The sequence below is a fragment of the Lagopus leucura genome, unplaced genomic scaffold, assembly GCF_019238085.1.
Source record: "Lagopus leucura isolate 7727_CA_CO unplaced genomic scaffold, USGS_WTPT01 Super-Scaffold_100019, whole genome shotgun sequence".
NCBI classification, from domain to species: domain Eukaryota; kingdom Metazoa; phylum Chordata; class Aves; order Galliformes; family Phasianidae; genus Lagopus; species Lagopus leucura.
The window spans coordinates 5,479,398-5,501,720 of record NW_024962273.1 but is presented as its reverse complement, the minus strand read 5'-3'; the positions used below and the strand labels follow the sequence as shown (position 1 = coordinate 5,501,720).

At 45.4% G+C, this 22,323-nt stretch overlaps 1 protein-coding gene across 1 annotated transcript; it reads left to right on the top strand.

Moving 5' to 3' along the window:
* The first annotated feature begins 6,670 nt into the window (after nucleotides 1–6,670).
* On the top strand, nucleotides 6,671–17,816 carry LOC122183750 (carnosine N-methyltransferase 2). Its single transcript, XM_042878036.1, has 9 exons — nucleotides 6,671–6,842; nucleotides 8,621–8,801; nucleotides 10,742–10,803; nucleotides 12,080–12,218; nucleotides 13,537–13,589; nucleotides 15,874–15,981; nucleotides 16,096–16,226; nucleotides 16,452–16,545; nucleotides 17,152–17,816. Exons 2-9 carry the CDS (start codon nucleotides 8,776–8,778, stop codon nucleotides 17,505–17,507), a joined length of 969 nt encoding a protein of 322 aa, XP_042733970.1. The 5' UTR covers nucleotides 6,671–6,842; nucleotides 8,621–8,775; the 3' UTR covers nucleotides 17,508–17,816.
* The last annotated feature ends 4,507 nt before the right edge of the window (nucleotides 17,817–22,323 follow it).

The following is a 22,323-nucleotide window of genomic DNA, read 5'->3' as shown; positions in this document are numbered from 1 at the left end:
TTTTTCTTCCAACATACACTAAGTAGGGCTTGTAGGAGTTGCAGCACAGCCAAAGCACAGGTGACTACTTCTGTTTCAGCTGCTGCAATTGAGCAGCTTCCCTTAAGAAGTGTGAGTGGCACATTTGCTGAAACCCAGGCAGTGTCTGAGCTGTTTGAGCTCTCTCTCCCATGACAGACTGCAAGAAAACATCACAGTAGAAGCCAGCCAGGCCACCTTACAGCTATTTGGTGTTTTCTCTAACCCCAGCATTATTTAACTCGGTAAAGAACTTCATCTTGTAGAGTCTGACAAGTCTGGGAGTGGAGAAAAGGTGGTTCAGTATCTCAGCCCCAGTTCTACTCTGGTTCCTATTGCAGTGAGGCACTGGGGACATGCGTTGGTGTGAGCCCTGTACCATGATCCTGCCTTTGGGGCAGCAGCAGTGACGTTTGGGCACGTTCCTTACTGCGGGGAAGCATCACGAGGTTGCCAGGTCTTCAGAGAATCTCACATTCTCACCTGACACAAGCAGCTGATGAAGCCTGTTAACATTTGGGCTGAGATGAAAAGCTGTAGTGCAGCTGTGTCAAGTCATGATTGCATTGCCACTCTATTTCTTTGGATAATATGGCAGATCCACAACAATTATTTTTGAATGCAGTCTCTGTCACTGCAGAGCAGTAATGTGAAATATTTACTATTTTGTTTGCCTCGTGCCAAGTGAGTTTTCACTCAATTTGTCATTAACACTGCTGTCCTCTTCTGAGGGAAGTGTTTATTTATGTGAACTGCTCTTCAGTAATTTTGTGTTTTCTACAGGAATAGGTGCTGGCATCATCATCCAATTTCATTGACCACAAAAATCTGCGCTGATGAAGCTGTAGGACCGAAGGCGGATGTGAGAGACAGGAGGACAGATCTCATGCTCAGTAGTGCTGTTCGTACAGTGCGGGTCATTTGTGACAGAAAAAAAAAAATACCCTAAAATCTTCCATTTTGCAAAATTCTGCAGTGTTTTTGTTGCACAGGCAGAACACTACGTAGAAAGCTGCAGTGCTGAGTCTATTGGGTCCCCTCCACAGCTCCCACCTCACATGGTTATGAGCTCCTCACGGAAATCAGCCCTGCTGAGTTGGCAGCCTTGCTGAATTGGCAGCCCTGCTCACAGATCATCAGGGCTGACTCTTTGGGAGTACAGTTAATTAGTAATGAACATTTTGAGTATTTTTCCACATAATATTAGTGCTTTTACTGTTCATCCCCTCATTTTCATCACCGTGACAGCCAAGATCTAAAACACAGCCGCCTGTCTCACGCAATCAGGCAAACCTGAGAAATGGATGCTAGGAGAAAAAAGCCCAGTGCTGTGAAATCTGAAATGAAGTGAGGAGAGCTGCAGCCTGAGGACAAGCAGCACAAGTCTTCGCTGGGTTCGACCAACCTCATCTCCTCCTGTAACCAACAATCCCATGCATCACTACAGGCTTGGGCCAGGGTGGCTGGAAGTCTGCACAGAGGAAAAGGATCTGGTGGTGTTAGCTGGCAGCAGCTGAGCATGACCCAGCAGTGTGCCCAGGTGGCCAAGAAGGCCAGTGCCATCCTGCCAGCAGCAGCAGGAGGTGATCATCCCTTCTCCGATGGTGAGGCCGCACCCCAAATACTGTGTTCAATTTTGGGACCCTCACTACAAGAAAGACATGGAGGTCCTGAGTATGTCCAGAGAAGGGCAACAGAGCTGTGAGGGGTCTGGAGCACAAGTCTTGTGGGGAGTAGCTGGAGGAACTGGGTTTACTCAGTCTGGAGAAAAGGAAAATTTTGGAAAACAATAATCAGAAAATACTGTCCCATGCCTGGGGCTCAACCCCACTGCTGCTGGGATGGGGTCTTGCGGTGATCAGGACAGGAGTGGTGACAGCCAGGCTGGTGCTGGGGCCTTTGGGAGAGAAATCCACCCATAAATCTGCCCATTACAGTGCTGTCAGTGCCTACAGCCGCTGCTGGGTGCAGTCGAGCACGTTCTGTGTTCTGTATTTTGTTAATATTAGACACCGTGTCTGATGCTTGCTTTGTTTCTGTTAATTATCTTTGATTTTCTTTTGCTTCTTCATCAGCTTTGATTACTTTTTTTTTTTTTTCCTATGGAACTTCAGATCAGCTTTCTGAAGCAAAGCAAAATGTAAAGTGGAACTTTTATTTCTCCCTCGCTGACATCCAGACAATGAATATAGATCAGAATTTTCATTTCCTTTTTTTTACCACATCCATTTGCATGATAGAACAAGCTTGCCAGACTGGCTTTTCTCTGATCAACCTAATAAGGAAAAAGCGCTTTCTAGCTCTATATTATTTTATGCCTTGTTTGTGACTTCAGCATCCTTTATACAGGTTTAGAGATGATTTATGCCTTACTGCACTTGAGTCATTTCGTTGAGAGCACTTGTGTTCTTCCCACGTAAAAACATCCCCCTGTAGCATGATATGTGTTAACAGACGTTGAATGGAAACCTGGTGCATTGAAATGTTGGTGCTCCCAAATTACTCCATGCGATGACGAAAGCCAACTGAAGTTGGGGCTGTTGGTTTAGTTGCTCTTTTAGCTGTAAGTATTTCTCCTAGTGTGCTTCGTGAATTCCTATTGCATTTGTTTCGGTTCCATTTGGTAACTGATTGAAAAATGGCTGTGCTAATAGAGTGCAGTCTTGGGGGCCTTACTGAGCCAGAGAGGCTCCCTTCATGATAACTGCTTTGCCATGTGGGAAGTGTTCATTTTCAAAGGGCAAAGAAATGGCCGTGTCTGCACTGTACCTAACGGGAGGGGGGACAATCAGATTAATTATCGCTTGCTTTAGTAAAAATGGCTGTGTAATGGTGCAGAACAAATAGCATAAATCTCCCCAAGATTGTGTTAATGCATTCTCTCAACCAAAATAAAAAATAACTATCCTGTACCTGTGTTGTAGAGGGAAGAGCTGCAAAAATATTCAGCAATGATGGATCTGTTTGAGGTGATGTATTAAGACTTATATGGCTATTAGCCAAAATTGCGCATTTGTAGTATTAAAAGAGTATATTGTAGTAAATTCAGTGTGAACACACCAAGCACATGAAGTCTTACACCTTGCTAACTCCCTGCCATGCTCAGGTCCAAGTGAAAAGAGGGGGCTTGTAGTGCTGCACAGAGCCGCATCCCAAGGAGCACACGGAGCTGTGATGGAGCCCCAGCTGTGCCATGCGGTTGGTGTTGCTGCTTGTTAGCATTGTCTTCCTGCTGCTGCTCCTTCTCTGCATGCCTTGGCCTGGCCCTGTTGTCAAGGTGGGATCTGCCCTCCAGACCCTGATGTTGGGGTGGCTGTGGCACAGTGAAGCCCAAAGCACAGCATTAGTTGTGTTCGGGTCGCAGCTGTAGGGCTCACACATCTTACCAAAAAGCTGAAGGACTGCAGTGAAGCTGCTCCCTCCTATTTTCCCACTGGTAAGCGCTTGTAGAGGTGTTTTGCAACCTTGCCGTGATGGCAATAAGCTTTTATCTGAACAAATTGATCCTGAGATGCTGGCGTTTGTACCTTGTTTGCTGCTGCCTTGCCTGCTGTTTCTATCCTGGCTCCGAGCAGGTACAAATAATGAATTAACTGCTGGATAAGCCCTACAGTCCCCTGAGCAATTATTCTGGCTTCTGCCGTAGCAGACTCAATTTGTCCTGCAATAAGTACAATTTTCTGAGAAGTTAGTTCTGGTTCAAGCACTAATGATCCACATCTGTGCAGTGTAGTTGTTGTTTTGGGGAACAATTGTGAGCCACGCTGTTGGAGAGAGCTTTAGGTTGGCATGGAAAGAGCACGTTGCATGGGGTTCAGATACTGCTCTGTGTGCTGCTGGGACAGCTAGGAGAGAGAAGGGTGGTATAAAATAGGCAACAGTCTCCAGCACATGGAGCCAGCACATTCTCTCCGAATATAGAATTATAGATGATTGGAAAAGACCTCTCAGATCCCCAAGTCCAACCCCAGGCCACCCCACCATGCCCACAGACCACAGTCCTCAGTGCCACATCTCCACAGCTCGTGAACCCCTCAAGGGATGGTGACTCCACCACCTCCCTGGGCAGCCTATGCCACTGCTCTTTTGGAGAATAAATTATTATGTGTTCAGTGGTACAAAAAGGGCATAAACAAACAGCATGCCAGCTGCAGATAAACCTTGTATCCGTGGTGGCTCTTGGCACAGGAGATGAGTAAATTTTATTAACATTGTCATTTCCAATCCACCTCATCATAAAGGACTTGGACGTTTTCTATTACAGTTGCAGATCTACCTTAACATCACAAAAGCACAATGTGGGAAATTAGATATAAACTGAAAAATAATTAAAGGCCTGGTGACAACTTGATAACGTTGTGTAATTAAAGCATTGGTAACAAATCCTGAATTTTAATTTTTCGTGCTGTAGCTGATACTAGAAATCAAGATCAAATGTACATTCTCTATAGGAAAGCTAACTTGATTATGTGTTGTTTAAAGAGGAAAGGGAAAGAGATGAAAGCTGGAGTTGTGCTACAGTCCAGCAACAGATGAAAATGTGCTGGAGCTGAGCTTTGCCTTTGTGGACATTTGGTGGTGGTCATTCCATGATCCATCACATCTGCCCAGTCATCACAGCCCTGCTAAAGGAATTGGCCCAAAAACTGCTTTGGGGTAAAGAAATGAGATTTTGGGGCTGAATGGGAGAATAAGGGCAATGGCCTGTCATTGCCCTGATGCCCACAAAGGCATCTTTTTCCTCTAATAAGAATATATAGTATTAATAGTTTGATATTGTGTCAAACATATGTTTAAACAACATCACTGGAGTCCATAAGCTGTATCAGAAGTAGAAAGAGCACCAGAGGATGAATGCAGGGAGGCACTTTGGCTCTGGTAGCATGCTTAGCTCTGTTATCTTTTCCACTTCTGATCCCTCTTTTGCTATCTCAGTGTTTCCCATCCCACCTGACACCATGTTTGTGATATCGCTATTCAGCCCTCACTTGGGCTTGCAGTGAATATCAAGTTGTAAGCAGCAAACAGAAGGAGGTGGTGTTCTGGTAGGACTGGGACATGGGAATGTCCAGGGAGCTGACACCTGGCTGCCTTCCCAGAGAGGAGACTATGATGGAACAAAGCACAAACACCCCGCAAAACACAGACTGTGCTCACAGAAACCAGGTTTGGCTTCTCCTACCTCTGCCAGAGCTGAGCAGCACAGTAGCAGATTGTAAAGGGACTCAGGGCCCTGCAACTCTATCAGTTTTGATCAATTTTTCAGCCAAGTTAGTAATACACTGGAGAGTGTGTCAACATGCTTTATGGAGGTCTGCAAGTGCCTACCATAGCTAATCCATAACACTCAAATGGTTTCCTGGAAAACAGACATTTTGTTGTCACCACAAGGAGATTGCTAAGCAGTGGGGGAGAAAAATAGAGGAAAACCATGGGGCTGCTGCAAGCACTGCAGTGTAGGGCATGGCTTAGCAGCAGCACCCAAGGGACTGGCACTGCTTGGGGAAGCAGGAGACCAATGGTGCTTCTCTGTTTAATGGAAACTGGCAATCAATTTTTAGCAGCTGGTGGAGAAGCAATTTAAGTCACAAAGCAGTTTCCCTCCCATTCCTCTGCACCCCAGGTCTGAAATCATGGTATGAGCTGATGGCTTAAGCTGCTTGCTTTAGGCGTAATGAGTAAGTAGGACATTTAGTCACTTAAATACGGTTCTCCTAAATATTCTAGTTTTATCAGTTTGTTATAAAATTATTTTGCTTTCAGAGTTGTTACCAAAGCCTTTTCTGAGGTGGCTGTTCAGAATGGGGCACTCCAACTACCTTTCCCCTACCCACCAGCTGCTGAAAGCTTACTTGAAATTGCTGTTAAGTGAGCCAGTGCCTGGGCTTCTTCCAAGGCATCCAGTGGATCTCTGAGCTCCCTTCCAGCCTTGGTTTTTCCATGGTTCCATGATCCCATGATTCATCTTCTATGTTCTGAACCCTTGATACACTTTGGGTGTCCCACAACACTGCAGAAGCTGGAAATTTAATATTACCATTTTCCCTTAGCAAGTTTGCCCTTACCAAATGTACAATTAAAGATGTGCTAGGAGAGCTGGGACACACCTCTGCTCACCCCACAGCATTGCTCCTGTACAGTGTGTCCCTGTATCACATGTGCTCATGGCATACATCTGCCCTACAGACCAGTACTGACTGTGCTGCTGCCAATCCAATCTTTCTCATCTACTTTCTCTTCTTATTTGCAGGACAATAACTGGTCTCAAAGGAGGAAGAAAATACTGCCTGGAGATCTGACTGCTAACTCTGAGGAAAATCTCCTGACTTTTTTCCACAGTAACTGTTCCAAAGTGTGGCCATTTTCAGAGATTACCAGTTTCCTGAAAACCCTTTTTTTCTCCCACTGTGTTTAATATAAAATACTTTTCTTTTCTACAGCCTACAAAAGAAGGCTAATCCGAAAAGTGAAAGCCAAGTCCTTTGCTCTTCCCTGTGCTGAGCCTCAAACACACTCCCCCAGCAGCAAGCACATCGTACTGCTGTACTGCTGACTGCAGCCTGGCTCATGCAGGACAGGCGGGCAGCGAGCGATCTGCTGCCAAATGACCTCTGTCAGCACTCAGAAAGAAAAAGACAACAGCCACCTGTGTTACCAGGAAAGGCCAAGCTCAACTAATGGGAAGCCAAGAGAAGAGAAAGAGCGGAAAAAACGTCCTTGCATCACCATCTAGTGGCCTCTGTGTTCAGCAGAATAAATCCAGCACCCATAGATCCTTTCTTGTGGATGATTCCTCTGTTAACCATATTGCAATCTGCCAAAAGGTGAGTGAGAACAGTGCTATGACTGCATCAGGAATGCACCTGGATGTGATGTATTTCTGCAGTACACCTGTAAATGATTCAGTTTTCTACTGAATGTTCCTTGGAAAGTTTCCAGGCTCTCTGCTTCAGCCACAAGCCTTGCTGAAGGAGCGTATCTCAGAGATTGTTCTCCACAGCCTTACTGTTGGTTCTGCTGACTGTCTAACAGGGACAGACCCTAGCAATCCTCTGCTCTTCTGTACACCACTTCTTGCTCTGCTCTGAGATGAGGTGTTCTGAATCCTGCTGATGAAGTGCCATGAGCAGGTCCCAGCCCTTCCCAGTCTGCAGCTGTCTTGTGCTGGAAGCAGCACAAGAACATAGGAATTGAAATTCTGAGCGTGTTTTTTCCTGTTCAAGTCCTGTGAGCTACTGAGAGTAAAGGGAATGCTATACCATAACTGTCTTTGTTCTCATAGATATATATTTTTAATGCTTAGTGGTCTGTAGAGCAAAAGCTGGTCAGGCCTTGAAACAAACGGCCCTTCTCGAGGTGGCCATGTCAGACTCCCCTCTGCCCTCTCCTTCACTCTATGATTACAGCTACATGAGAGATATGAACTCTAGTCAAACAGTCTGACAAAGAGTGTTTTTAGCGTTCTAAAAGAGCTGTGCCAGCAGCCAGCCTTTAATGGAAAGGCAGGAAGGATGTGTTAAAAAAAAATGGATTTCCATGCTTCCGTTCTGGGGGAGATGGGTCATGAGTTTCCAAACTACAAGGCTTGCAAGTATTTGGTGGTGCAGGTCCAGGGCTTGTCTCTGCAGTCTGATGGAGCTGGAGGGGACATGGCACTGTGTGAGTGATGCTGAGCCTTGTGGAGCCCTGGAGGACCAGCAGCTGTGTGGGGAAACACAGCTGCTTTGTCCTTCTAGAGGAACTAAAGCCTTAGCTTTAGACATTGCCCTCAGAGTCCAAAAACCTGTCTTCCTATTTGCACGGAACACACAGCTCAGCGCAGATCAAGGCAGCACCTTGCCAGCACACCCCAAAGCACAACATGCCCGGCTGCCCTGAGGGCTGGCATTGCAGCAGGGTTGTGCACAAGGCTCTCTTGTCTCCTGTGCTGCCGAACAAAGGCTACTGCTGTGCACTAATGCCAGCTCGGTGCTGGGCCGGGTGACGGGTCGGGCAGGGATTAGCTTCCAGTCAGCACACAACGAGCTCTCAGCATCTCGCAGCTCCCAGAAGCTGGAGGTTCCTCTTCAGCTCCTGTTGCTTCGGAAAGGTTTGGTTGTGGGGTGCTCAGGGCTGCGTGGCGTGGGCAGTGCTTCCTGTGAGGATGGGATGGGAGATGTGCAGTGGGGGGGAACAGCGGGACAGCTATGGTGGGGAATGTAGGGGGCCTGGCTGTATGGCTCCTGGTGGAGCAGAAACATGGGGTCCTGCTCCTGCCCTGTGCCCACTCTCCTCTCTGGGGACAGCTGGGACTTCAGATGTTGGCTGGAGGCAGTGCGGGGCTGGGAAGTGGAGAAGGAGTTCAAAGCAAATTAAAAAGCAAATAACATAGCCTCTCGATCTGCCCGGTGGCGGCTGACATCCCTCATCCACTTCCACTGGAGTTGTAAAGGCTTTACGCTCTCACTCTGTCCTTTTATTTCCCCTTGAAAACACCACAGCTCCCTGCCCAGGCATTTCCCATGTCACTGTCTGTACGAGGAGGACGGCGCGGCAGACGTCACCGCTTGGGCAGGGCTCGGGTTTCCCCCTCATCGCTCAAGTGACGCTGCTGTCCCAACAGGTGCTGGCCAGAGGCCACCAGCAGTGTCCCCAGAGGTCGAGCAAGAGGCTGGTGCTGGTGGCAATGCTCACCTAGGAGCTGGGTGATACGCCGGCCTCCACGCTGTGCCACAAGCACACGGCCAGGTTGAGGGAGCCCTGGCACCAGCCCACACCATGGAGCCCACCCCTGAGATGAAGAGGTAGGTCGGGTGGGGAAGGGGTCCCTGTGTCATGAGCAGCCATGTGTGATTTGAGAATAAAAGCACATGTGCCCACATCCTGGGAGGGATGGGGGTGAGGGAGGCTTTGTGAAGAGAGACCTCCTGTGTTTGCACGTGATGGAAAGAAAGAGATCCTGGGCTCGTGTTCCAGGGCTTCATTCAGCCTTCAAGGATGCAGGAGAGGGACTCCTTGTGCCTCTATACCTGCTGCTGCCAGGGGGAGCCTTTGGCTGCCATGCTCAGTGCTCCCAAAAGGTATCCACCTTCCCAACAATTAGTGCTAATCAGTCTTAGGAACCCTGCCTGCAGAGAAATGCTGAAAACCTCAGTAGGAGAGTTAATTTGGCATCCTCCCTCCTGGTGAATGCTTGTACTGAACAGTCTGTCCAGGCCTCCTGGCAGGTCTTCTGTGGTGGCTGGAAACATTTGACCTGTTAGAAATGGAGTATGCATCCCCAGACCATCCCCGGAAAAAACATGCCATCTCTCAGTATTATGGTGGGAGATTTAGCCTGAAAATCACCTTGCTTGGTTCAGCCAGCTGAGAGGACAAAATAGTCCTCTGTTTCGACAGGCAGAGATGGAAGAGGTCAGAAGGTTGAGTGGAAATTTGAAGAACTGGCCTGCAGCCAAGCTGGAGCTTATGGAGGGGGGCTAAGTTCAGGCTCATTACTGCAGAACTTCTGTAAGGCCTTTTATAGGGGATCTGAGGTCGAGATGACAGAACTGAGACCTTTGATCAACCTTGTGGGAGCCTGAAAACTCTCTCTACAGGGTTTTTATCATGAACTCAAATGAAATGGGAAGTTCTTACAGAAGCCTGGCAGCACCCCAGTGTCTCCAAGTATTTCTGGGACACCTTAGTCTTTTTTCATTCACCAAAGCAGCACGTTATTTGCACACGTGGCCATTTCCATGCTACCTACTAACAGTCTTTGTATGCTCATGTCTTAAAGCCACCATTACAAGTCTCTCATTTTTCTTTTCCACCTCCTGGCTTATTTCTTATTTGCACAAGAGCTTTTCCATTACCGGGGGCAGTTTAGGGCTCCTTACTGCTTTTGCATTTCATAATGGCAAGGCTAGGGGAGCAGCAATGTGGCTAAACCAAGGTTATATGGGAATATCACTCCTATGTCTTGCTGTTCATCTCCACATTGAAATGCAGTTATGCAGAAGATAACTATTTCCTTTTTGTAGGTAGCCTCACCCTAAAACTTTCTTTGCAGAAATGAGGTCCTTGCTTCAGTTTCATTTCATACTTTCCTTTTGCACATCTCTTCCATAGATGTGGCACATTGTCAAAGGAAAATGGAGAGGTGACTTCATTGCTGGAAATCTTCACATACTAAAAAACCCCTAAACTAAGAATGAAAATGTTTGCCTGATGGAAAATAGTAATGGTCCAATGACTCCTTTGCTTTTTGTCCCCTGAGTCCTATGGATTCTACCAATCACCCAGGTAACAGCTGCAGCCAGGAGAACCTGAAATTAAGAAACAGAAGCAAAACAAACCCTGAAATATCGGGACAAGAAACGCGCTTCAGATGCTGAAGCTCCCTATCATCTTTTTGTAATTTCACTGCTATTTCTTCTACTCCTTTCATGACTAAAAGTCTCACAGTTAATCTAATGCCTTCCTCTGTACTGACTGGTGAATGATTCTTCAGAGAGGGAAGAATCTTCCACCACACATCTCAGGCAAGCACTGGTGCAGGTGGCCACACCATCACCAGCAATTCTGTATGATCAAGAGCTTTTAGCTTTCTTTGTTATAGTAAAAGAGCACCAAATAGTATTGATTATCGAACGAGGAAAATTTGTCCTGGAGTATCTTCCTTCTGTTCTGCATTTTCAATGCAGCTTCAAAAAAGCATACAGGTTCTTCAAATAACCGAAGTACTATACTTTCCTTACAGGAATAGGTTACCCAGCATGAACTTTGAAGCAGAGATTCTGGCAGATCCACACGATAATTCAGGTATTTGGAAGTAAACAAACAAACAAAAAAAGAGATAAAAGTAAAATGCCCATTCACTATAAATATATCTTAATTCTCTTGGCAACAGAATTGGAAGTTGTTAAAGGAAGAAAAAGAAAGAAACAGGGTGCTACACTGTATTCAAGTGATCAATCTGAGATAGATATTGATATCTGTACCTCCAATTGGGCTGGATGTTGAATCCCTATTCATACCTCACAGAAACACAGCAGCCAGGGACACGGGTTTTTGAAACAGCATAAGCATCCGTGTAAGGTTCCTCACTTCAGTTAGGAGGAAATTAGGGTAGGAGCTGATTTTTTTTCCCTTCTCAACACTACCTTTTCAGTGCTGATCTCAGATGTTGAGGTTGGCACTACCGCTGCATCCTTGATGTAGCCATCTGTCTGAGATAGACCCTAGAGACAGCATTTAGCTGAATGGCATCTTTGAGTGAGCCTGCAGTCTTAGTCTTATCGCTGCTCCTCAGACTCAAGCAGCTGGCCAGTGCTTGTCCCCGGGCAGGAGCAACATCTTTAGTATGAGACATCAGGAAAGCTGGATTTTGCAATAATTGCTTGTAGCCCCTTGAGTTGCCTGGGCCTTGGTTCAGAGCTGGAAATCTTAGTTCTGGTGTGTAAGTATGAGCCCATCCAACTGAAATGCTTTTGCTGCCGATTGCCCTCATGGCCACAAGCCATGGCTCCTAGTGGGAATTCACCTCCCTGGCAGTGTATTGCAGTCCCATGTCAGTGAGAGCCAGAAATGAGGCACATGGGGTTAACTATTTTTGCTTCAGCTGCAGGTGTGCATCACCCCTAATAGCAAGTGTGCCAACAGCTGGGGGTTTCATTCATCCTATCCAGCATGTGTGAGAACCACAACCCTTCCAGAACCTCCTGAGCAATCATCTTCACCTTCTTGCTAGAAATACACTCCCTTTCTGCAAACCAAGTAGCATCCAGCTAAACACCTCCAGGAAATTATGGGTACATCTTCCTCAGGGCAACCTGCAGTAATGACTATTGCTTAACATGCTGGTGTCAAAGGACATCAAAGAGTAATTTTTGTATCTTTAGTGTCAACAGACTGAGTTTTCACATGAGCCCATGTGCATGGATGGCTCCTGGGCTGTGTGACCTCTGCACCATCTTCCCGAATCTCTGGCTTCTGTTGGGTTGGGCTGGGTTTGGTTTGGTTTCTTCCACGAGGTAAGTGCTTTGATCCTTCATTTGCCCGGAATTTACTAACACACCATTCATATTTGTTTCTCAAGAGCTGTATGTCATCCCTTCCATGAGAAGTCTCACGGCTGAGGAGTATGTAGAGGCCTTTCAGTCATTTTTGGATCACTCAACAGAGCACCAGTGCATGGATGAGTTCAACAAGGAAGTGATGCCACACATCATGGCTGGGTAAGGAGCGTGTCCACTGAGGTGGTAAGGCCATCTGTGACCTTGGGTCAGCAAACATCTTGGAGTATGACAGATTTTCTGGGGCACGAATGAACTTCTAATGCTTTTAAGTTTTGATTCCATTAACAGCAGCCTTTCAAATATTCTGTTTAAGTGCAATTTCAATTAATATCCTGTGCTTCTTCTCTGCTTATGTAAAAGAAAGAATCAAGACCTTATTTGCATGTCCATCTGCTTTCATTAGCTGATTTTCCAAGGATTAAAGTGTATTGAATTTTCTTTCTTTTCTTTTTCTCTTTCTTTCTTTCTTTTTTCCTTTTTTCCTCTATCTCTTTATCTACTTATCTATCTATCTATCTATCTACCTTTTTTTCCCCAAAATGAATCTTCCTTGTTCTTTCTTCCTACTTTTGGGACTTCCTCACACATCAGTCCAAAAGAACATCTCTAATTCCATTGTAATGACTAATTCTTGGTTTCCTCAGTCCCCTAAGACTCCTTATTTCTATCCCAAGTTAATTTGCATTGCTTAAGCATCAAATGATAATCAGTTTTGTGAAGTACTGATGTAATATACTAAGCCTGTGTGACTGTAGATAGTTTCAGAACAGGCTAGATCCAAGCTACAAGAAAACAGTTTCAAGTCTGGATTAATTGCTGGATATTGTGGAAAGTGTGTTCTCCCTTGAGAAAAAAAAGGCAGATAACTCCAGAACAGACATTATATCTGTCTATCTATTGATCTGTTTCTCAATCAATCTATCCAATGCAATAGAGGTAACAATAAAGAAAACAATTGTTTGAGGAAATGCTAGAAGAAATATTTCTAAATATTTCTTAATGTGAATTTTAAACAATTTTGTTTGCTGGACCAATGCAAAATAAAGCAGCTTAGTAGGATGCTAGTGAATATGCTGTGTAGAAAACCAAACTTGTCTCCCGAGGGTGCAGAGATTTGCCCCATTTTGCCTTGTCCCCACAGCCTCAGCCAGGCACAGCTCTGCTCCCTCAGTGGGAACTTCTCGCTCTGGGTTTTCTTGAGGCCTTTATGCATGGTGTCAGCCATAGCTTGAAGAGAACTCTGGCAGGGGAATAGAAATCCTATATCCTGCTCCGTACTGTACTTTGAAATATGAGCCTGCTCATACAGGGTAAGCTCCTGCCATGTAGTAAGTTATAGCTGAGTTCCAAAGGGATGCTCAGATTTCATGTGGCACGTCTCAGTTAAATTGGGCCAATATGGTATCCAAGATGTTATAATTAAAATATAGAATTATGTGACACACTGTGGTTGAGTAACATGTACTTGTAATTTCAGTCTCGGCAATGGAAAATCGACTATAAACATTCTGGGAGTGGGGAGCGGCACAGGTAAGGAGCTGAACAGCACAGCAGATGCTGGGGAATGGTGGTCCTTGGGGAAAGGGAAAGTATTACCCAGGTTTTGAGCTATGGGGAGAACTGTTCATGCATTCATAACACTACTTCTCGTGGCAATCTCTTGATGACTGTCATCTGGCCTCATGTTTCTAAAATCAAGGAATCTTTCATTAGATTAAGTAGGAAAGCATCTTCAAACCTCACTGGAAAGACTTTGAGTGTCTGGGAGGTTGTTCCCACCCACAGGTCCCATCCTAGATTCTCCCACCCAAAGGCTCTTCCCACTTTATGTTGCTTTCAGGGCCACGAGGGGCTGTGGAGATGGTCATGGGCCGGCACAACCACCAGCATGGCACCTAGCCAGCTTCTTCAGGTTGGGTTTCTTTGTTACAGCTCTGTCTTTATCCAGAGATTACTAGAGTTTAGCTGCAAATGGTATTTCCCCCAGAGATGAAAAATCTTTTGGAAGAAATGGCTTTAAAGCTGTTCTAAATGAACAGTGAAACATCCGGCTTTGCTCCCAGGGAATCTGGAAAAAAAGTAAAAAAAAAGTAGAGAAAAGAAGTAGCAATTCAATTTATCAGTTTGATTTTGCTTTAAAAAGTATTTTCAGTTGAATTATAACTGTTAATACTTTCTAGTGAAAGCATTTTTTCTCACTCTGTCTGCTTGTTTTCCTGAGTAAGACAAAAATAACAGAGGCTGTTTTCCCCAGCTGGGAATATGTTGTAGCATATGAGAAAGCAAGGAGGAAGAAATCATTCAGTTCTCAATTACACTTCTTTCTCATTATGTACTGTAACACCGAAATTCTGTCTGACTCCAAGAAAACATGAGGGAAAGGAAAACCCTTTACATTACCCACATTTTTCCTTATTTCCTCTTCAGAAGAACTTTCAGTGAGAAAGTAAAAGCCCTAAGACATTCTAGCAGGGATGCAGGCCTCCATCTTGCAGTGCCAACGCTGCCTGAGCCGAACCTGCGCGGGCGGCATGGGAGTGAGCCAGCATGGCACCGAGCAAAAGGTCAGGTGTGATCCCTGACCTTCTGAGGCTTGGACTCTGATTTCACACGGCCCGAATCAGTGTAGTCAACTGAACCATTAATGGGGGTTGTGACCTGCTCTGCATCCTGAAAGGCTGCTGCTTGATCCCAGTCACGCTTTCTCATTCAGCCCATGTTCCCCATGGCTGGTGCAGGCATCTTGGCTGTCAGCTGCTGGTGAGGATCAGGCGGGTTGTGGTTTGCAGGGTATTTCACTCCTGCTTCAGCAGTGTCCCAGTGTGGCTTGTGCTGAAGGGCTGCTGCTGGCAGCTTCCTTGCTTTTCTCCAGGAGGCACACGAGCCTGAGAATAGGACAAATCTTGAGCAGCATCAGCTTGTGTTGAGTTGCCACGGTCCATCATTATTGTATCATCAGCATCTTTATATTTAAGTTGGCTGGAATTTCCCTCCTTGAATTCTACTTGCTATAACACCTATCAGAGATGTCAGTTCTTGTCATAGTTAGTCCAGAAGGTCAGAGAAGGTACAGGATCTGGTGTCGAGTGCCCTGAGTGTACAGTTTGCATGGACAGGAGAATTTCTAGGCCCCGCTCTAAACAGCAAACAGGATTCTCGCGGAGATCCATTCAAAGTGATCATCTCTGCTGTTTCTTTCCATAATCCCACGTGAACCAGATGAGTTTTGAACACTTAGCACATCATGGCCTTTTTGGTAGGAGCAGAGGTGACCTGCATCACCTCAAAAGGCACTGGGGATTTCCTAGGACAAGACAGGCTGATGCTTATTCCTCCAGAGCTCAGACTGTCTTGGAGGAGCAGCAGTAACTAAATATGAAGGGCAATTACGTGATGCTCAAGCTGCAAATCTGTGAGCCTTTATTTGCAGCTCCAATACAACAGCTGGATAACGGATGCCCAGACCATGTAGCCTGACTCCAGAGGGGACTGACCCACTGCGTATCCCCAGCTCTCCAAGCAGTGTCACACCTGTGACAAAGCAGCTGTCACCTCCCCAGGGCAGCACCAACGTCAAAGCTGCATGGCTGTGTTGACTGTCTCCTTGTTCCTCATTTTAACAGTGTTTTTCTCAAAAACTTATGTTTCCTATTGTAAAGAATATTACCATTAGTAGGTTTCTGCTCAGTTGCTTATCTCTTCCTTATTCTTGGTGTTATCTGCAAATAATGTTACCTTGCCAGCTGGGGCACTGGCATCCTTTCATCACCACTCAAGTGTTTTTAAAAATAACAGATTTGTGTTTATTGAATAGGTGAACAGGATCTAAAAATGATCCAGATCCTGCAGGCTGCACACCCAGAGGTCCTTATTAACAACGAAATCATAGAGCCCAACCCACAGCACGTGGCTGCCTACAAAGGTGAGGCATCTCGGGCCCCTCTGCCATCTGGGGTATGGCCAAGACCATTGATTTGTATGATCATTTTTTATGCTGTCCTGTGAAATTTGTGTTTTGTTTCTACTTTTTAAACAGAGCTGGTTAATCGAGCCCCAGATCTGCAGGGGGTCTCTTTTACTTGGCACCAGCTTACTTCCTCAGAGTATGAACAACAGGTGAAAGAGAAAAACACACACAAGAAGTTTGACTTCATCCATATGATTCAGGTAGGATATTCAGTACTGCTGGTTTTAACTACTTGGTGAGTATGGTGTGAGTATGGTGAGCTGCGCAAAGAACTTGCCTAAAAACTTAGAGGGATGCACACATCTCCCAGCCACAAAACTGGCAGCAATGGGAGGGAAGCGTCAGAGAATTGGTGTTAAGCACCAGCTCTGCACAAGCCTTGCAGGGCTGGAGTAGGAATAACTGCATGCAGCTCTCCCTTCCAGATGCTGTACCGTGTGGAAGATATTCCTAACACCATCAAGTTTTTCCACAGCTGCCTCAACCATCAGGGTAAACTCCTGATCATAATTCTGTCAGGTAAGAGAGGCCTCCCATTTTTGCATTGTTCCTATGAAGTATGAAAGCCAGCTATAATTGCCTTGGGATTTCAGTAGCACTAATTCTATAGCAGTTAAACAAAACAAATGTTTTCATGAGCTTGGACTGTTGGACCCCAGTGTCTGATGGAACCACATGGATATAACCTGCATGCTCTTGCTTCCCTGCATTTAAAGTAGATGAATGACTCTGTGAAATTATTGCCTAGAGAGAAGAGCAGCTGTGCCTGGAAGAAGGCCAGTCCTTGTTCATGGTGAAATGAGCACCATGCAAAGACAGCCTGAGCTCTGGGGCTCTTCTCTCCACACAGCAATGGCCAAGACTCAAGCAGGACAAAGGGAGCTGCCTAGACCTGTGGGCTTTGAAAAGGAGACACTTATAATATTGCCATACTTGTTTTTTAAAAAGTGTTGTTTTTTTTTCCAGTGTGTCATTCTCGAGTCCCCAGCTGGTGGTATGGTGAATAAAACACAGTTCCCCATGTTAAGCATTAAGCCTTCCACCAGAAGTAGTGGGGAGGCTGATCCGGAATGAGCTTTTTAGGTGTATGCTTTTAGACGTGCCTGATCTTCCTCCCATCCACAGACAGCAGCGGTTGGGCCAGCTTATGGAAGAAGTACAGGCATTGCTTGCCTTCAACTGACAGTGGCCACTACATCACCTCCGACAGCATCACGGCAGTTCTGAGGAAGCTCAGCATCAAGTACCACGTTTATGAGTTCCCATCGGGTTGGGACATCACTGAGTGCTTCATTGAGGGGGACCCAGCTGGAGGCCATATGATGGATTTCCTGACAGGGACAAAAAATTTCCTGGGCACAGCACCAGCAGCTCTGCGGAGCCGCCTGCAGGAAGCTCTCTGCCAGCCCGAATGCAGCAGCAGGAAGGATGGGAGAGTCATTTTCTGCAACAATCTCAGTATGATCGTAGTGGAATCCTAGAGCCTGGACCAACTTGCAGAGGTGATGTAGGGCAATGCAATTGTCCAAATGGCAAAGCAGAGATAGGCAGGCAGTAGAGCAGGGTTCATCCATCCCAGTCTGGGAGGATGGAGTGGCCTGTGATGTCAAGGATGAACTCTTTGTTCTGCTGAGCTCAAGAGTTCACCCTGGATTGTTCAGTATCGGCAGAATTTGTTTCAGAATGTAAAAAGCTGTATTATACTACAAGCCTGCATGGAAAGTATTTTATTATAGAATTGCAGAATTGTTTGAGTTGGAAGGGACTTTTAAAGGTCATCTAGTCCTAGTTCCCTGCAATGAACAGGGACATGCACAGATAGATCAGTTGCTCAGAGCCCTTGAATTGATCTTGAATTTCTTCAGGGATGGGGCTTCCACCATGTCTCTGGGCAACATGTGCCAGTGCTTCACAACCTATATTGTAGAAATCTTTTTCTTATATCTCATCTAAATCTCCCCTCTTTTAGTTCGAAACCATTTCCCTTTTTCCTATTATAACAAAGCAGAGCTGCTAAAGAGGCTGACCCCTTCTTTCTCAATGATCCCTTTTAAATACTGAAAGTCCACTCTCAGCTCTCCCTGGAACCTTCTCCAGGCTGAACACCCCCAGCTCTCAGCCTGTCCACATAGGACATCCTTTGGATCATTTTTTGTGGTCCTCCTCTGAATGCACTCTGAAAAGTCCATGTCTCTCCTGTACTGAGGACTCCACATCTGGACACAGTACTCCAGGTGAGGTCTCATCAGCACAGAGTAGAGGGGCAGGATTGCCCTCTTCTCCCTGCTGCCCATGCTTCTTTTGATGCAGCCCGGGATACAGTTAGCTTTCTAGGCTGAGGGCAATTGCTGGCTCATGTCTGGCTTAGCACCCACCAGTACCCTCAGGTCCTTTTCCGCAGGGCTGTACTTTTTCCTATCATACCCCAGCTTTTATTGATAGTGAAGGTTGCCACTTTCCAGGTTCCTGACCTTGCACTGGGCTTTGTGGGCCCACTGCTCAAGCCTGTCTAGGTCTCTCTGGATGGCATCCCATCCCTCAGATGTGTTGACTGCACTACACACCTTGGCATCATCCATAAGCTTGCTAATTGTGCACTCAGTCCTGTTATTGAGGTCACTGATGAAGATGTTAAAGAACACTGGTCCCAGCACTGACCCCTCAGGGACACCACTGATCTCCATACAGACATTGAGCCATTGACCACCACTCTCTGGTATGCATCCTCTCTATGCTTTTGATGCTGGGAATTCCAGCTTTCTATGCAGACGACATGTTTACATACCTGAAAATGTGTCCATGTGACACCATATGATGCCCCCATGCCAGCAGCATATATGCACTGGTTTCTTACAACAGTACCTGGACGAGATCTGCAAGGTATCCCCACTGCTTTGCACTAAGCATGTGCCTCAGTGCACCTTGACAGGAGCACGCTGCTCTGCACTAGGTTTTTTGGTGGTTTTCTTTTTTTTTTTTTTTTTAAATCAGCATTGTTATTTACTACCCCAAACACCTCAGCATCTCGTAATATAGACGTCTTCACATTTTTTTTCCACCTTTTTGTTTGGAGAATTTCTGGATTCCGGGATAATACTTGCCCTGCACTCGTTCAGGCAGGTATTAATTTTGTTACTTTCTTTCTACTGTTTTTTTCTCCATACAAAATAAAAGCCATTTTGAAACAGAAAATGTCACATCTTGCTCTGTCTAAGTGGGCTTAGAGAAAATGAAGAACGAAGAGGTTATTAAGTTAAAAATAGAGAAATGCAAAGTACCATTTTATGGAAACACTAAGTGCTTCTTGTAAGTGAGAAAAGTGACCCTGAGGATGTGTGCAGACACATTTGCATTGCTGCAGCCCATGTGCTGTGCCTGCCCTTGGGGTGACATCACCACAGCACCTATATTACTTAAATACAATGAATAGGCTTATGATGGTCATGCAGGTAAGTCAAAACCTCACTCTGCACTTTGGGCCATGGAACAAAGAGAAAAGCTGTGGAAAAACAGTAGTTTGACTTCACCTCTCTGGAAGGACCATGGCTTCATGATCTGTAAGTACTTTTTCTTTGCTGTTGGTCTAAGAAATGTTAATCCACACTGGAGAGCCTGCTTTAGAGCCTCCTCTATCCTGTGCCTTGTGCACAAGCCTTCTGTTTTGATCCATACTGTTCTTATTCCATAGCTGGCTCCTCTGCTATCTCACAGCACTGGGTGGGGAGTATATGGCTGGCCTGGTGGAAGGCTGTTAGCACTGCTCCAATCAACATCCTCCCTCCACTATTAATTCCCATCGTTTATTTCCAGGTGTTAATTAAGTCTTTGCCTCTCCTTGGTAAAATAAAAATAAAAACATACACATAGCAAATATTAGGCTTCCTTTTCAAGCTTTAAAGTACCACCTACCTTATATGTTACCCCAGATCTTCCCCAGCCAAACAGCACTTATGGTCTCACTCCTCTGTGGAGTTTCCTGAGCATATAGATGTGTTTCCAGTAAGCAGATGCTGAAAGAAAAAGAAAATCAGTGAGAACAAAATTTACTCATATCTTTGTAAATCAATGCACAAATGCTCAAAAGAAAAGGAGCACTTCAAAGCAGACTGTTCAACGACAGCCTAGGGAGATGAAATGGGGCACCCCCATTAGAAACACCACTGCTTAATGCTTTAGCTGCAATTTTCCTTTTGATTCTTGAAAAGCCAGTCATTTAACAAGTCATTTAACAACAACTCTTCTTGTATACATGGAGCAAGTACTATTCTGAGCGTCTATTCCTTTTATTTATATATTTACTCTTGCTTTAATATGGTATCTATTAGCTATTAGTGGTGCTTTTTAAGACATGCTGCCTTCCCACGTATAAATTCTATCTTTGAGCTGACCACGAGAGGGCTGCAGCAGCCAATGGATTGTGTCTGGCTTACTTGGATGCTGAGCTGAAGGAACAGAGCCAAGCAGGCAGGCTCACACTGCTCTGCCTGGGCTGTGCTTGCTTCACTGAATCCATGCATCTGCAGGTTTGTGACTGCTGGGATAGTTTGCTGCACAGTATCTGTATTAATAATGTATTAATAGCGTTTATTGAAACACCAAGCTTTGCTTCAGGTGCTAGCCTTGGAGCTCCCTTGGGAGAAGGCAACAGAGGCAAGATCTAGATGTGGCAGAGCAGTTCTCACATAGCCTAATCCAGGACTAAGGGCTGGTCCTTCGGTATCAGGCCATATCTCTAAAAAGGTATTTATCACTCTAATTCTTAAACTCAAATATTTTTAAAGGTTGGGTCCTGCAGGCAGAACAACCTTTTTAGAGTTCAAAACATCTTTATTATTAACCATTGCTTCTTGAAGTAGCTTACTTCCAATACTCAAGTGTCAGCAGATAACTTAAATTGTGCTAGAAGATGAGAGTTCTGGTGAGGTCTCATAAGATGTCTGTGGTCCAGTGAGTGCGTGGTCACTCTGCCACATGCCAAACTGTGAGGAAAGCAGATGGCAAAACCTGCAATCTGACGTATGTTGGTATGGACATAATGGACAGTACAAATAACCACACCTACACACAGCAGTGTGTGCTTACATCCAATCCCATCCCAACCCACTTCATCCCATCCAAGCAGAGCAGCTCCAGGCTGGTTGGGGAGAAGCAGACCATTTTGGTGATGCTCCTTCTGACTTGTTTCACCAAAAAGCACTCAGCAGGGTGAGCATCTCAGGGTCCAGACAGATGCCCCTAATAACATCTGCTCCCCTGCTCCTGCTTCCTCAGTCAGTCAGATCAATTCTGCTGGGAAGTGCCAAAATTCAGATGTGCATCCCTTCAGAAATTACAAAGCAATGGGAAAACAAACCTTACAGCTTATCTGCCTACTATGAATAGATAATTTCAGCAGGACACAGGACCTGGGGCTGCAGCATGGCCATCCAGATGGTGTCGTGGACCAGTCCTCCTCCACTGTGTTATCTGACACTACTGGTTTTAGGGAAAAGAGCAGCTGTCCCAAAATGCAGGAAATGTGTTGTTCAGCCCCAATTCTTTAATTTTTTGTTCAAGCAGGAGGGAAATAAATAAATAAATAGATTGATTGATCGTTAGATAAGTAAATAAGTAATCAAATAACATTTTTAAAATTGCTCCAAAAATTTTGAAGAATCCAAGAGAGAACAAGCTCCTGCTGGAAAGACCTTGGGTTTGCAGAACATATGAGCAGGGCAGATCCCAGCGGGGCTTTTCTGTTCATCTCTGAGAAGGAACGAGGAAGAGCAGGACAGGAGCTTCATTTCCACTAGTCAGTTCCCGATAGTCTGATGACACTTTTGGTTAGATCTGCCAGCAAGTTTGGAAAGAAAACATATGTTTTGTCATACATCATAAGGATGGTACCTCTGGTGAATTTAGAAACGTGATAAGGAAAGTTTCAGAGCTGTTTCTCAGTCCCTACTGCTTTGCTAACATTTTTTAGCACTCTGTATGTATCTGTCAACAGCTGATACTATGGATTAAGGCAGATTACAGCTCATTGCTCCAGTGGCTGTTTTCTCCAGGCTGTAATTCAATGGGCACTTTGCCATTGACTTGCAGTGACAAGACCAAGGCCCATGTGTTTATGTACACTCTGCAGTGCTTTCCTATCTCAGAGTGGTTTTACTTTATAAGGTGTCCAAATGATCAGCTGCAGGAATAAATTAATTTTATTACTTCCAGGATAAGGGCTGAGGTACTTTTCATGAACAAACTGTCTGATGATCCTGATTTGCAGGTCTTTTCCTGTAGATAAATGTTGACTTTGGTTTG